We start from the raw sequence: 17,378 nt of genomic DNA on the forward strand, positions 1-17,378 counted from the left end.
TTTATATTCTGATTATTCATTCCTGACACTATATAAGTGTTAATGTCCGTTTGTCCCACCGTTTCAGTGCTTCGCTTTTATGGATGTTGTCATCCTTGTTATTCATAAAATATTATAGCATGTTATTTCTGCGTTACTTAAAGATTAAAATGGTTCACAATTTCTACAATTTATGTTTAACTAGTGGTAAGTATTCTATCGGTTCAGTAGTTTTGGAGATCTTAGACATAAAAACCTTGCTACTTTGTAGAAAAGGATGTATGTCGAGAACAACAATTTAAAATTAGCTACTTTTATTATTTGCTGTATTTTAAGAATATGCGCTTGTTTTAGTATTTATACTTTGCAACCAAAATATTGATATAACATAATTGCAATTAGGTTTGAAATATGTACAAAAAATATTAGATCTATATTTTTAAAGATTTTTTTGTCATATATAGTTTAAAGTTGGTATTATATTATAGAGAAAATTTTTTTTTATTGGGGAGGGGGGGGGGACAAAACTAAAAAAATCACAAACATTTTTGATAATCATTGATGGTTAAATGTTCCTAAACCATTGTAAAATTGAAACCCCCCTACCCAATTCAAATCAATATTTTTCTTATTTTAACAAAAGAAAAATGCGCAATTGTAGAAACACAAAATTGGCGCCGGCGCTTGGCCTGAGTGTGCTGCTGTGGGACAGTTGATGCGTGGTGGTATAAAAGGATGTGTGGGACATGTTTCTAATCAGTATACACTCATCCCTCCTATCCTCAACATGTTCAAGGTGCGTGCACACAGTGACACATAGGCGCCCAGCTACTTGCCCCTGGAGTGCGCATTTTTATTTTATCTGTGTTAATAACTAAATTATTACTTGATATATCAAATATTTCATTAAAATTAAAATAATCAATAATTTTTACAAGCCAAAATAGAATTTGTTTGACATTTAATTAAAGGACAAGTGAGAGTGCAACCTTTAACATTTGCCAAAAATATTTTAAACCATCCTTTCAATAATTATTTCCTCTTTTATTATTTATTGATTAATGATTTTGAGGTTTTCTGATAAATTAGTACTTTAAAAAGTTTTTGTATTGATTTTTTTGATATAGAGACAGTATGATGATTTTGATTTAATTCCATTGTTTAGGTTATCCTCGCCTCTGCTCTTGTGGCCGCCGCCGTCGCCATTCCCGCCGGTCCCCCCGCCTATGGCCCTCCCGCTCCCTACCATGAGGAGAAGCTGGCCCCCCAGCCTTTCGCCTACGAATACGGAGTTGCTGATGACTACAGCAAGGCCAACTTCAAGAAGGCTGAATCCCAGGACGCCAACGGAAACGTAGCCGGTTCCTTCACCATTGCCCTTCCCGACGGCAGAATCCAGACCACCACCTACACCGCCGATCACGTCAACGGTTTCGTCGCTGAGGTCACCTACCAGGGCACCCCTGTCTACCCCGAGGCTCCCAAGGGAGGATATGGACCCCACCCCGCTGCCCACCCTGTTGCCCACGGACCCGTCCTTGTTGGCCGTTAAGAAGAGAGAAAGAGAGAGGAGTATCTAAATCCTAAAATTATTTATTCCTATTTATTTCAATAAAACCCTCAAAAACCCTTTTATATAACTTGTTTTTTTATATTTTTACATAATTAATTTTAACCAAAATAATGACAAAACAAACTGAAGTGTTTCTATGTAATGCTTATTTCTTAGATAATTAAACTAGGCTGAAACTATGAAATTATATAATTTAATTTCAATTTTTATTTATCATAAGAATCACTTTAAAAATTATAATGGATCGATCACTTCAGAAAAAATTAAATATTTTAGTACTTATTTTCGTGAATTTTAAGTTTTAGTCTTTTGAGGATGAAAATTTTCATTTTTATTACAATCAAACTTTATTACAAACGAGGATGGCTAAATGCATAAAAGTTTACGCTCTATAATCAGATGATAGGACAAACAAACATTAACACTTCTGTTAGAGTGCCAGAAATTTATTAGCAGAATAACAGATCTATATTATAGATGTATATACAGATAACTACCTCCCTTAATTTTCCAATAACCTCATTCGTCTGCTACCAAATTATTTCCTGCTACTTGGCTGTGCTAAAATTGACTAAATACATGACATTCTTAAATTTTTAGGACAATTCTAAAATGTCTAACTTATGGATAAGAGCTAACCGTTACGTGCTTTATATAAAAGCTTCGCTGATAATAATAAACCTCTGCCATTGGATGTCTTTTGTTCGAAAAGTCGAATCTGATAACTGAAAAAAATTGAAAGCATTAAATCTATATAAGTTCCATGTTTATTTATAAAATAAATTAATAAGGTTATTTTTGTCTGTAGCTTAAGACTTCAATAACTGCTGAACCAACCGATAGAATTATCTATTTTTTGTAAAGGTCTTGGAATGGTTTTGTCTTTTGGCCTTCTCTTCAAACATAGAGCCCCTGAATGCTTGAAGTTTTTTTTTAAAACTAATACGACTGATTTTACGTTGATATTACGATCAAGGCGCATTTTTGTGTGTATAAAGAAACAAATGTTGATTATATTTTTTTAAAAATGCTTAAAATGCATGATTACTATTATTTTTTACTATTGGAGCCATAATTTGTATCGATACTTCGATTAATCCTGTTGCCTCATTGTGAAGGAAATCACCATTTGAAAATAAAATTAATTTAAATATTCATTAGAGCCAAAATATTGGCAAAAATGGCAAAGATTTAACATTTAAGTTAACTTGGATTACGAAATTATAGATTTGCTTCGTTTCAAGGACTACATTATATATCATTATATAAATTTTCTCAAAACTCTCACAAACGAACAGACATGTAAAAAAAAAAGACTTGATTTTAAAAAAATGTTAAAACTGTATTTTTGTTGTTAAATATAGCCATGTAAGTTTTGTCCAACAAAGCATATAATCAATTAATTTCTACATTTTCCTCTTCACTGCCAGGAAGGCAGGGATAGAACATTGTATCTGGAAGCTTTTTGAGTTTAGGGCATTATTAACCTCTCCTCCCCCATAATTTATAAGTTATATAGATTTTTAAAATTTTAACCATCAAATTTAAATTTAGCCGCACGGCAGAAGGCGCGGCTGCCGATCGCCTGTCTTTAACTTAACGGTATCTTAATCTTGCAGGGCTCTTATCTGCCCAATATTGACCTGACCTAAAAATATGTTTTGGCTTTCCGATTGTACTGATTGAGCTTTTCCATTTTTGGATAGTATAACATGGTTTTAGGCTATTAAATTTTCAACTAAAATCTTTGGATGGTTTTTGGATTAGATAAAGATTTGGGATTTAAGTGCTCAGTTATATATAACAAGGATGACAACATCCACAAAAGCGAAGCACTGCAACGGTAGGACAAACGAACATTAACACTTGTATAGTGTCAGAACTGAAAATATTGTATATTTATAATATTGTACTTTGTTGTCCGAGGAATCAATATACCAAAAATCAGATTAATCGGATAATTAGATCACATAAAGATTTGTTATTAAAAAAGTAGAAAAATCAACATGTTTGAAATATGATAGCTGCATTTTAAGATCAGTAAAACCTAGCTTTACAAAACTTTGCAGCCGTCCATCATGAACAGCAGCCACAAAAGAAATTTATCTTTTTCCTGAACTGTTACTAACAGACAGACGGACGAACATATCAAATTTGAGCATATAGAGCAGCTTCGCTACTATAAATACTACAAGAGAACCTTTCAATTGCTGCGCTACTTATAGTCAAAATTATTCTTTTAAATTCCCTTATTCCTGGCTAAATCTCTCGAAAAGTTTGGAGTGTCAAGCTGAAGTGTCTTTCCTATTCCGAGTTTTTTTTTATTACGAAGTGAGGTGACATTGCACTGCAAATTATACTGGTACCCAAAGTTTTATAAACAAGTTTTCTCATTCGAAGGTTTTAAAGTTTTAGGTTCTTTTTTTAAAAACTTGGTTCAAACTAGAAGTTTCTAAACTAATCAACTATAAATTATTCTACAGGGATAATTTTGTTTATCATCTTGGTTTTTGAGTGTCAATTTATCTTCAATAGTCTTATCCCTTAAGATCAGAATAGGTCAATGTATGAATAAATAAGCTTACCGTTACGGAGGACGTACAGACTAACTGGTGTTTTCTCTCCAAGTGCCATGTAGTGCACGGAATACAAACCATCCCCTTCTTCCTATTATTTTTCGTTAATTTAGGCATGTTAGAATTATCCTATCGATTTTAAACTTTGCATGATGATTCCTATAGGAGTTAAGTACGAGTTAGAAAGCGAAGCAACTCTATAATCGTTACCAGAAAGTCCGTACGTTCATTTTAAACATTTTTAACTTTTTTTAACAACAAATTTTTATGTGATAAAATTATCCGATTGGTCTGATTTTTGGAATACTGATTCTAAGGACAACAAAGTACATTGTTATAAGCGAAGCATCTCTATAATAAAGTCCTAAAAATGAAAGTTGTTCTTAAACATTTTCCTGTATTTCGACAGACCTACTTACAATTTTATTTCGTTCAGACTTTAATACATTTATATTCTGATTAATCAGTTCTGACACTCTACTCAAGTAATAATGTTCATTTGTCCTACCGTTTCAGAGCTTCGCTTTAATGGATGTTGTCATCCTTGTTTAATAAATAAGAATAAGGCGAAAGGGCAGTTTTGGTTTTTTTATTTCTTTTAGTTTGGTTAGGTATATTGAGTTCTTTTTCGTTGGCTCAACAACTTTGGAGACTAGCCACTAATTGTAATCTACAGAAGGGGAAAAAATCTCTGTATCTATGCCTATCTTGAAAACAACAAAATTGTCCTCATTTTAAAGTAATAGATTTAGTAAAATTTGTTTTTAGGAAATTTTAAAAAAGAACTAAATTAATTTTAAATTTTCCTAAATAAATTCGCAGAAAACCTTCGTTCAAATAGAAACCTTATATCCAAATTTCTTTGAAGATGAAAAAAAGTTTTTTAAATAATCCGTCTTTAAATTCATTCAAATTTGAAACCAGGTGAAAGAAATCTTTTTGTTCATTGAAAACAGCTGAGAATAGTTATTTATCGCATTGTATTATAGACAGCTTTTGGCGGATATTAAAATGAAAAGTCATAAGATTAAAAACAGTATTGTTAGCCCCTACGGGCCGAAGGCCCTTCCTAAAAAAAACATGTATTAATTCTGTAATGTTTATGTTATTAGTAAAACAAGGATGACAACATCTATAAAAGCGAAGCACTGAAACGGTAGGACAAACGAACCTTAACACTTGTATAGTGTCAGAACTGAATAATCATAATAAAAATGTATAAAAGTCAGCAAAATTGTAAGTAAATTTGTTGAAAAACAGATACAAAAAAAAACTTGATACAGGAGAATGTTTATGGACATACTTACATTTTCAGGACTTGATAGTTGCATTGCTTATTACATTATACTTTGTTGTCCCAGGAATCAATATACCAAAAATCAGATCAATCCGATGATTAGATCACATAAAAATTAGTTGTTAAAAAAGTAAAAAAATCAACATGTTTAAAATGGACGTACGGACATTTTGGTAATTATTATAGAGTTGCTACGCTTTCTAAATTTTACCTTACTACTAAAGGAATCACCATGCAAAATTTGAAATCGATAGGACAATTCTAACCTGCCCAAATTAACGAAAAAAGCTATCCGTTACGGACGTACGGACGGACGGACCGACTCTAATTATAGAAAAGCTTCGCTTTTAAAAATTGCAATACAATGCTATACATGACTTTTTAGTATGACTGAGAAACGATCTGATCCAGCGAATATTGATCGGTTTTGAAGCTATACTATAATAAAATTAGGAATTCATCAATTTAAAAATATTTTCATCAATTGAGAAATCATCACAAGAAATAAGTCTATCTAACATAACAGCTAAATAAATTGTTTAAAATATGTTGCTTGATGGGTGCATACAAATGGATATAGGATATACATGATATATTAATAGAGAAAAATTTGTCGTCAATTTAGCTTGCTAATATGGACCTCATTTAATGGTCAAATCGTTTATCCAGTGTGAGAGGATGGAGTAAAGGGGGTGGAGGGGTGGTATCTATATTCTAACCAGCTGCAGGTATTACTTTATCAGAGTACATGAAAATCGATTAACAGAAAACAAAAATATGCCTCAAAAATTTACTTTATAGTTAGTTTTGAGAATATCATTAGTTTTGTACTTTTTGGTAAAAATAAACCTATATATAAATTTCGAGGAAAACACATATGTACAAAACATGTACAAAAAATGAACAATAAGTTTAAAGATTGAGCCAACCAATCAAAGTTCGATTAAAAGTTCCCAAAGCTTTAGAGCTATCGTATAAGATTATGTTGTTCATTAAAAAATTGAAGTAATTAATTGAATCAATTAGCTTGTAATTGCTGCGCTACTTATTAACATATGTTTTCGTGTTAGTATACAAAGAATTAAAGATAATTTTTAAAGGTTTTTGAAGGTTTTATTGAAATAAATAGGAATAAATAATTATGGGATTTAGATACTCCTCTCTCTTTCTCTCTTCTTAACGGCCAACAAGGACGGGTCCGTGGGCAACAGGGTGGGCAGCGGGGTGGGGTCCATATCCTCCCTTGGGAGCCTCGGGGTAGACAGGGGTGCCCTCATAGGTGACCTCAGCGACGAAACCGTTGTAGTGGTCGGCGGTGTAGGTGGTGGTCTGGATTCTGCCGTCGGGAAGGGCAATGGTGAAGGAACCGGCTACGTTGCCTTGAGCGTCCTGGGACTCAGCCTTCTTGAAGTTGGCCTTGCTGTAGTCATCAGCAACTCCGTATTCGTAGGCGAAAGGCTGGGGGGCCAGCTTCTCCTCATGGTAGGGAGCGGGAGGGCCATAGGCGGGGGGACCGGCGGGATTGGCGACGGCGGCGGCCACAAGAGCAGAGGCGAGGATAACCTAAACATTAAAATCAAATCATAATCATCATACTGTCTCTATTTCAAAACAAATTAATACCACAATAACTTTTTCAAGTTTAAAACCAATACTAATTTGTCAGAAAACCTCAAAGCATTAATCATTAAATAATAAATGAGGAAATAATAACTGAAAGGATAGATTAAAATACTTTTGGCAAAAGGTAAACTTGGGACAAAACTTGTTTATAAAGAAATATTGCATTTAGAATCTGCCATTCGTTAGTTTAATATCTTTTTGCGCATTGGTTGATTTATAAGGGTTAATAAAAAGTATCGATGTCCAAACTTTTAACAAATAATTTCATATACAAAAATGTAATCGAGAGATAAATTAATTTATCGTCCATTGTCTCATCCTTTTATATCTAGGAGTAAATTTATCCACAATTAAATATCTAAGTTAGATAGACAATAGTAAACCTATATATGATAATGAAAGTTTAAAAGATTCAAAATTTGTCAATGTTTAATAACATATAACTATTAATATTTTTAAAACAAAATAACTTAATTCACCTTGAACATTGTAGGATAGGATAGGATGAGGATTGAGTGTTTACTGATTCAAAATATCATCCGCGCCTCTATTTATAGTAGCGCACTCATCAAGTATAGGCGCCATTTTTTAAATCCGTGGAAGCGCCGGCGCCAAAGGACCCTCGTGGATTTTCTCCGTGCCGTTGAAGTACAACTTTTTATAGGCAATGCTTTTCTACATTTTTGGTCGGTCTGTCTGTTCGCCCGTCAGTAAAAGTTAATGTTAATTTAGACATGTTAGAATTGTCCTATCGATTTCTAACATTGTAAAATGGTTTCTGTAAAGTTTAGGCATAATTTAAAAAATTAAATAACTCTGTTTTATATGATTTTTTTTAATTTGACATATATTTTTACACATGTTAAAATTATCCTTTACCTTGTTTCTTCAATAATATTATATTATTATCAATATTATTTATTGTTATTATTCCTAATAAAATAGGCAAAAAATAAGTGAAACAAATCCATTTGTTAATGTTAATTTTAAATTGTCCAATTTGTTTAGCTTCGCTTTTACGGATGTTGTCATCCTTGTTTTACGTTCAGTAGTAATTTGTTTGTATGTATATGTCCTAGAAGATCTCGTAAACGTCTGGATATAAAGTTTCATACTTTCTTAGCAAACTATTGTAATATTTTACCCCCCCTCCCAAAAAACATTTCTTTAACTATTTTTGACTTTTTGTCATTTATTATTCATTATTTCTGAATAGTTGTTTTTTCTGTTCTGTTCAATCTGTATGAAAGTTTAATTTTTTCTATTCTCTCAATTATTACCTTATCATTTACCAGCAGGTACGCTCCTAAAGGCCTTTATGGACACTTAAGGGAATGTGGGGGGGGGGGGTATCATTTTTCCTAGGGGCGATTTTTCTCGGAAGGGTGGATATACCTTTATAAAAACCGTTATAAACTTTCCTTGGGCCTAAATGAAGCTTCACTTTAAAGGAGACCATATCGTTTGATCAGCAAGCGAGATCCTTTGCTACAAAAAAAAGCTTACTACTTTATGTAAAAGGATATTCGTTTATGGAAATGTTACATAAAAATATTTAAATACTGGAATTCTTCCTTTAAAATAAGTTAAATATTATTCTAATATATTTTGCTTGTCATCTACCCACGTTTACTTCAAAAAAAGACAATTATATCCATAAGTAGCGCAGCATTAATAAGCTACCAAAATTTTTTTTTATAAGATAATTAACATAAATGGTAGTTGTCAATGTTGCCATAAAACTTTGGGTACCAGTTTAATAAACAGCCCATTATCCCCTCCCTCACTGTTAATTATTCCTACACTGATTCTCCGTCTCTGTAACGTCTTGTTTTTTTTCCAAATCAATATTGAGTAGTTTTTATTAAAACCAAAACTTGAGTGCCAAATACGGTGTGCAATCATTTTCGCATATATTTATATCCTGAAAGTGTTAAATTATAGCTAAAACAAGGATGACAACATCCATAAAAGCAAAGGTCTAAAATATGAAGGAAGAACAATCGAACAATAACTCTTGTAGAGTGTCAGAACTTAATAAGCAGAACATTAATTTGTAAGTCTAACAAAATTGTACATACAAATGAGTAAATACAAAAAGGACATACTTTTATTTATAGGATTTGATTATGGAGATACCTCGCTTATAATATTTCACCTTGTTGTCCTAAGAATCATTATAACAAAATTCAAATCAATAGGATAATCATAACATACAAAAATGGACTATGGACTTTCTGGTAAAAGGATCATCATCAAAAATTTTTAATCGATAGGACAATTTTAACATGACCAAATTATCGAAAAGAGATAACCGTTACGGACGGACCTACTCCAATTATAGAAAACTTCGCTTTTAAAAAGATACAGACATAAATTATTTAGAAATCTTTTTACTTATTAGTGTAAGAGAACATTAATAATAGTAATAATTTGCGATTCTTATTATTTGAATATGTGATATTTTTGTGGAAGTGATTGTATATCAAATTTGTAACTCTTCTCCCACTTAAAAATGAATATTTCCCGGTGCTCTAATTAGTACAGTTGAGCCCCTAGCATCTATGGGCTTTTTTATTAGAAAAGAACTAGCATAAAACCATCCCAGGACCTATGTTAAGCTTCGGTTTAGTAGTTATTGAAATCTTAAGCTTCAGGCAAAAAAATCTTTCTACTGTATATGATAGTATCTATATATATTAAAAATGATTCCTACTGCTGCTATGTCAGGTGCACGACATAAAAAGTAAAAGTAGGGGGAATGGCTTGGCCCAAAAACAGGCGCAACTCACTACCATGCACAGTTAGGACTTCTCAGACAAAGGTCGTGCAATCAAAGGGTTGGTTGTCTGATGTATATTGTTTAACCTAATATCCTTGGGTGTTACATCTCATTACACGTGAATGATGCTCTGGATTCTCTAGATGATCACTTAAATCGATGGAAAATCCCGCCCTTACGATGTAATGGTAATGTAACTGTTAATGGCTTCACCACTAGCACGTAGGAGCTATATTTTGTTAGTAAACAGTTTTCTGTTTTGCTGTTGCGTTGTAGCGGGATTCTCCTTCGCTTTAAACTGATCATCTTAGAACTCAAAGCATCATATAGCTTGTTATGGGATGCAATACTCTAACACTCACGGTAAAATCCAACGAACAACTAACCCTTTGATTGCACGTCATTTGTCTGGAAGTACTAACTGTACGTGTTTGAGGGCCAAGGCAATCCCAAACCTCTCACTATTAGTGTTACGTGCTAGACAAAGCAGCAGTAATATGTTTCTAACGTCTCTAGTACGACTCGGTGTAGACCAGACTCTAACTCAATACCTCCCCGACAGCAGGCAGGAACGCTATCATGTACGCTAATGCAGCAGGTTTTAGCTGATTATTAACTAACTCTACCTTTCTTAATCTACTTTGTTGCTCTTTTACTTTTACACTTCACTACTGTTATAGATTGTCATCATTATAACTTTTACAAATGGAAATTTTTAATTGGATCTTACACCAGATTTTCATGTGCTCTAACAAAGTGCAACTTGCAGCGGTCTAAAATAACGATTCCTCCCTCTTCCCCTTATACACCAACCAGTCCCCTCCTACTGGATGAACGAACTGACCAATAAACGAGTTCCCTATAGCATGCTAAATTGACGACAATTTTTCCCCTATCATATTATCAACTTATATTGTACATCCATTCTTATACAATATTTTTCTGGAATGTAACTTAAAATTGTCATAGTAAAGTAGATAATTTTTAAAAGGTAATGAATTAATCTTCAAATGAAATATCCCTCTCTAACAAAAAAAAATATTTTGGTTGGCAGAGGTTGTTTATTTTATTGTAAACCTGAAGATAAATTTTAATCACAAACTATAAATATGTGAGCAGCCAGTAGGCTTCTCATAGACATTTGGTTTACACAAAATCCGGCAAAACTTAAGTTTTCAAATGCAAAATCTTAGATACAAATAGAAAAATTTTAAATGAAACAAAAATTATTAAATTAGGCTGTTGGGTCAAAAAAACCTTATTTCATCTTTTTTTGGATTTTTAAGCTCCCCAAAAAATCACATATTAGGCAAATTGAAAAAAAAGATATCTAGTGTATTTAGTTTTATATGTTAAAAATCAAATTTAAATCTTTCTATATTTTCAATATCCTTTCTGCTGGATTAGAACCGGTTCTCAGCCAAACTAAAAATTAATGTATAGCATTGTTTTACACTTTTTTGACAATAATTTTTTGTATGATATAATTATCGTTTTTTTATAAATAATGAAAATGATGAATAGGACAACAAGGTTCAAAAGTAAGGCATTTCTATAATCAAATCCTAAAATGAAAGTAAGTCCTTAAAATTAATGTTCTGCTTATTATGTTCTGACACTGAAGTTTTATCAATAAATCATCTAAAAAAATGTATTCAATAAAGTTTCGATTTTCCGCAATGAGCCTAACCAATATCTAAAAAAAAGGTAAGAGTTGACGCACCCAAAACACACCCACCCACACCACATCATATTAGGGAACTTATAATCCTCTACACATACAATCATTAGAGGGTGTCACAAGGAAGTCGAAGCATTTTCATTTGGTGGAGGGGTGGAATGGAATAATTTAGAGCACCCCCAATTTTTTTTGGGGGGGGGAGGAGGTAATCTTTATATCATAAAGGCAAAAACGTTTAAGCTTTTTTATTGGAGGGGAGGGGGTGATTAAAAAGTATTGGGGGCGTGAGGAGTAATCACCCATTTACCTCCCCCCCTTGGATTTCCCACGGGTTTTACAAAAAGTTCCAATTTTTTATAGATTGTCTATGTTAGGGATGTTTTTGGGGGGACAAAGGGTGATTATCCCTCCTCCCCCTCAAAAAAGCTTGGACGTCCGTGTCCTATATCAATAAAATTATTTGAGATTTTTGTCAATATTTTTCTTAGAATCTATTTAATTGATATGGACTCGTAGGGATAGGTTCCCGCCGCAAAGGCTAGAAATTTTCCTACAGAAATTGAAAAATGGAGGGTTGGGGGGAAGCCGGTGGCCAAGAAGTATGAAACAACTGCATTTTTCATTTATGGAGCTTTCAAATCACAACAAAATTAATGATGGACTTTTACAATAATTTGTGTCGTGGTTATCTTATAAGAAAATAGCTGATATCAATTATGTATAATTTATTGTAAAATTATTTTTTTACGACTACGTCAGTTAACAATAACCCTGAAAAGTCACAATTTTTACTAAAAGAATACTAAAAAATGGCAAAACAATGATGTAAGTTGTACCCTAATTAAATAAAAGCTTCACTTCTTTATTTTTATAGAGGCCTCTAGTGGCACTAATATTTGTTTTTTTAGTTCAAGTCTCTACGATACCTATCTACGTTGCTTTCAAGTCTCTTTTCAAATCACTACGATACCTAGCAATGTTGCATTGAAGTCTATTAATATTTAGATATTTTCGATTTTTTTGTGATTTCTCTTGGGAGGGTGTTGGCATCCTCTCCCAAAATAGTTATAAACCTTCCCGGGACCTATGAGAATCTACCCTGTTAAGGAGAACCCGATCGGTTCAGTGGTTAGCGAGATACAAACAAAAAGACAGAAAAGCAGACAAACATCCTGTTACTTTATAATAAGAATATTAATGTTGCTTTTAAAAAAACCTATAAAAATCTGTCATTGAAATCATGTAAAGTGGAACATATAAAATAAGAAACCCCCTAATATAATACGCAGAAATATAAGTATAAGCATGAAAGATTGTCTATGAATCATTGCATTAGTGGTTTTTGCATTTCCTTGTTGGTTGCATCTATCTATTCACTTTATCCATTTATATGTTCCATTGTCTATCAAATAGACACTATATCCATTAATGTTATATCTATTTAGTCAATTAATCCATCTAAATTTTTACCTACACAAAATCCTTTAAGTTATCTACAACATGTTTTTAGTAGATATTTTATTTTTATGTTATGCATTTTTTAATAAAATTGACTAAAATCCCCAAAAAAATGAATATATGTAGAAATACAAACAATAGTATATAGTAACACAGAGATCTAAAGGGATAAGACAATGGTCGATAAACTAATGTACATCCCCAATGATGATACACAAAATTAACCCTTATATGAAGATTACTATTAATGGTTGAACGTTTGAACACTAAACTTAATAAACCAACCATTAGAAATTCAATAAAGTCCCCAAAGTTTTAAAGACAACGAATAAGAAAACGTTATTATAAAACTTTGGGGGCTAGTATAATGAACAGCCCTTTGTCCCCTCCCTCCCTGAGTTGTCAATGAGATGCGCTACTTATAAAATATTTACAGTTTCCTAATTGCAATTGCAAATATGACAATTATATAATTATTTTCAATATTTCAATATTATTACAAAAACTTTTAAAAACACTTAAGAAAAAAATATTTAAGAGGCACTTTAATGACAAAACATGCACTTATACAATGCGAAGTTTTTAGATAATACTTTATCTTTTGTTCTTATCTAATTAATTTATTTTTTAGATAATGATTATCTTTTAATTTAAGTTTCTACAAACCAATCATCCTTTAAATTATTAGTATTCAACTTTTTCAATAGTAAAAAAATTATTAATGTTTTTCAGTGCGACTCTATGATTTGTTGAGCTGAGCTTTTATGGATGTTGTCATTTTGTTAAAAGCGAAGCTTTTCTGTAATTAGGGTCGGGCCATCTGTCTTTTCCGGACAAAACGTTAAGCCTTTTGGAATACTGATCCCAAATTCCTATTACAATAAGATACAATGTTATAAACGAATCATCTCTATAATCCTAAATGGAAATATGTCCTTAAATAGTATCCTGAATTAAGGCAGTTTTGCAACATATTTACTTACAATTTTGTTTAGACTTATTATAATTATATTCTGCTTATTCAGTTAATGTTCGTTTGTCCTACCGTTTCAGAGCTTCGCTTTTATGGATGTTGTCATCCTTGTTTCATTAATATTTGCACAACCTTAGCCAATTTTATTATACATATTTTTATCACTTCTATAATACACTAATAACAAAATGACATTAATTCTCTAATGGTTTAATTTAAGTGTACTTTATTGGCAAGGACATCAAAGCCTTTATTTTAGGGCGGTACTTGAATTTTTTATGGGGGGGGAGGCTTTTTTTCACAACCCCTTCACCAAAAAAATAACTTGACTATAAACCATTAAAATTTTGTTGGATTTAGAGGGGTACGAACTACCCCAACTTTTGGAAATATTTCTTATGGGGAGGAGCGAGGGGTTTTAAATCATATTCATTTTGTACGTCGACAGATAATAAGAGAGATAATATGAAAACAAGGATGACAACATCCATAAAAGCTAAGCACTGAAACGATAGGACAAACGGACATTAACACCTATATAGTGTCAGAACTGAATAATCAGAATATAAAAATCACCGCCTCTACCCGCCTTCTCAACCGCCGGCAGGTCCAGGTCAAGATGTACCTGTCCAAGCTGGAGTAGTTCTCCTTGATAGTGACAATGAGGGAGGTCTTTGTGGTAAAGGCACGTCTATTGGTGCATGCTTCAAAGAAGCCTTAGGCCCAAATGTCCATTGAATTCAGATCGGGCTGCTGGGAGGCCACATTTCCTTAGGAATGTGAGTAACCGCAGGATCCAAATTCGCCTAACTTTCAAGCTACCCTTATACACAGAGGCTTTTATTTGGACCACAGTTGAGCTAGAACGACGTTCTTTACCTTTTTGAAATTGGCATAAAGTTTCAACTAGGGTTGTCAGCGCAACCCATAGTCTAAAATGAGTTTTAAAGTTCAATATGGGTCTCTGAAGTCAAGAACCGAGAAATTTTCACGGTTTTGTGACGTTTTTTACATCTCAAAATCTGCCCCGTTTCACTTTGCTGGAGTACTACGGCCAAGCCATTTCAGATAGAGAGCTCTAGTCTTTTCTAGTGTCTTACTTATGTATCTAACAATATCCCCAGCAAGTTGCATAACTCTACCTCACCTATAGATGGGCTGAGGTCAGATTTAGTGGGCCCTAGTCGAGAATCAAGATTAAACCACCGGCGCATTTGGAATCTGCCTTGTTGAACATATGCGCGGCCAGCTCGTTGTACACGTCGATCTTCGTCCAAAGATTTTTTTGTGCTAAAATGTCATTACCTAAGCTTTTTATAGTGTGGTCAAACGTCCCGATTGGTCAAGTATTTTTGGCGCTATGGCCGTTTAAAGTTTGTCCGGTCTTATTTGCCCCACCCTGTATAATATTCTATGAATTACAATTATAGCATTGACAAAAAAAAACAATTTATAAGGTTTAAATAACTCTTTTTTTAATCGATTTTTACGTCATTTGTTTATCAAATCTTTACTTTTCTTTTACCGTGTGGCTTAAAACTGGATTAATAACGGCTGAATTAGAACTGGTTCTCAGTCATACTGAACATACATATATATAGCATCATAAAAGAGACAATTTTCCACAAATATCAAAATAACAAAACTGGTTAGTAACTTTTCATCTTAATATCCGTGGAAAGCTGTATAAAATACGATGCGATGAATAACTATTACAAAACTTTTGCAAAATATGTTTTTTGATTGTCCTTTGATTGCTGAGATATTTAAAATGTCAAACGGTATTTATATGAATTTGCAAGATGACTTTTTCATCAGGGAAGGAAAGGGCAATGGCGATTGAAAAATCTACAACTCTCGATCCAATAGGTCAATTAGCAAAGGTATTTTTTCACAATTAAATCTAGAATTATAAATGTATAATACAGACAACTACCTGGCCCAAGTGGTGAAGACCTTTTTTGTGTGCTTGCAAAATGCTTTCTGTTCTTTTATAGGGATTTGGCTTTATTAATATTTCCGAGGCTATTAACTGATTTCAGAGACCCATTACAAAATCGGGACGGGGTTCCCGCTCTATGGCCAAAGTTAGGCATAACATGCCCCCCTCTATTCTTTTACTTTAATATTTGACACAAAAAAAATTGGATGGAAGATTATTTGACGTGTTTTGCCTTGTTATACATATAAAGCAGGCCCGGACTATCTGATACCTCGCTCGTCTGTCCGTCCATATGTATAGCCCTTATCATAGACGTCCAAGCTATTTTTTTTTGGGGGGGGGGGTAAAAAATTTGATTGGGGGGGGGGTAATTATCCCCCCTGAAGTCTGTTGGGGGGGATAAATTTAGTTTACCCCCCCCAAAATTTACCCCCGGGGTAAAATTTTGGGGGGGGGGGGTAATTTACCCCCTCCTAAATGGTTGGGGGTGCCTACGGCACCCCCAGGGTAGGGGTAAATTTTAAATAGGGGGGGGGGGGTGTAATCGCCCCATTACCCCCCCTCCCCTTGGACGTCTATGGCCCTTATCGTTAGTTTTGGCATGTAAAATAGTCTTATCGATAACAAAAGTTACAGTTAGAGGTACAATACAAAGATCGTAGTCTATTTAAAGCATCGTGATTTTTTTTAACTATTTTGACGTTAATTGTTTATGTGATATAATTATCCTATTTATCGGATATTTGGAATAGTAATTTCTAGGTTGATTTTTCACTTTTTTATGGACAAAGCATTTTTATAAACAAGATTTTAAATGTATGTATGTTCGTATCTTGTATTCAAGTAATTTTGGACTATATATACACAGAATTTGTAATTAGACTTTTCCTTTTTCTGATTTATTGAGCTTCGTTTTATAGATGTTGTGTTCCATGTTATTTATAGGTTTTTACTTTATTATAAGCAAGAAAAATAACAGATTTATCAGCAATTAAAATGCTTTCAACGGTACAGTGAAAAGTGACTGATTGATTTTTTTTTAGTTCAACGACACCAAAGTTAAGTGTGATAATTAAACTTGTGTTTCAACAAATCAGCTGATTGTAATATACAGCATAAATAGTTTAGTGTCGTAGCTACTCAACAACTAGATATGTCAGTATGTCCCTCAATCATTTTAACAAACTTCCTTGTTTATTGATAGATTTTATAAATCCGAAGATCAGTAATGGAAAAAAATTATAAATTCATCAACACAATTTTTTTAGGCAGCTAAAGGTGATTAATTGGGGACGTACAGACACACCCCCTAATTATAGAGCAACTGTGCTACTAATAATGAAAATTAATTGGCATTTACACAAAGATCTATTTTCTAAAGAGCAGTCAACAGTAAAAATAGTTAACTCGCATAACAGCTAATTTAAAAGGTCAGTTTGATAGCGAATCTTTATTTAGTAAAGGGATTAAATATATTTATAGGTAAAAATGTAC

The 17,378-nt window shown here is 33.0% G+C and overlaps 2 protein-coding genes across 2 annotated transcripts; one reads left to right on the plus strand and one right to left on the minus strand.

Moving 5' to 3' along the window:
- Positions 1-713: 713 nt before the first annotated feature.
- On the plus strand, positions 714-1,612 carry LOC145323749 (cuticle protein 18.6-like). The gene is made up of 2 exons (XM_080166254.1): positions 714-775; positions 1,145-1,612. Exons 1-2 carry the CDS (start codon positions 767-769, stop codon positions 1,529-1,531), a joined length of 396 nt encoding a protein of 131 aa, XP_080022380.1. The 5' UTR covers positions 714-766; the 3' UTR covers positions 1,532-1,612.
- Positions 1,613-6,516: 4,904 nt separating this feature from the next.
- LOC145323750 (cuticle protein 19-like) lies at positions 6,517-7,651 on the minus strand. The gene is made up of 2 exons (XM_080166255.1): positions 7,528-7,651; positions 6,517-6,988 (listed from the first exon to the last, which is right to left on the minus strand). The coding sequence occupies exons 1-2, from the start codon at positions 7,534-7,536 to the stop codon at positions 6,602-6,604; spliced, it is 396 nt and encodes a 131-aa protein (XP_080022381.1). The 5' UTR covers positions 7,537-7,651; the 3' UTR covers positions 6,517-6,601.
- Between the last annotated feature and the right edge of the window lie 9,727 nt (positions 7,652-17,378).

The sequence above is a fragment of the Acartia tonsa genome, chromosome 7, assembly GCF_053477335.1.
Source record: "Acartia tonsa isolate MP-2025a chromosome 7, ASM5347733v1, whole genome shotgun sequence".
Classification (NCBI taxonomy): Eukaryota; Metazoa; Arthropoda; class Copepoda; order Calanoida; family Acartiidae; genus Acartia; species Acartia tonsa.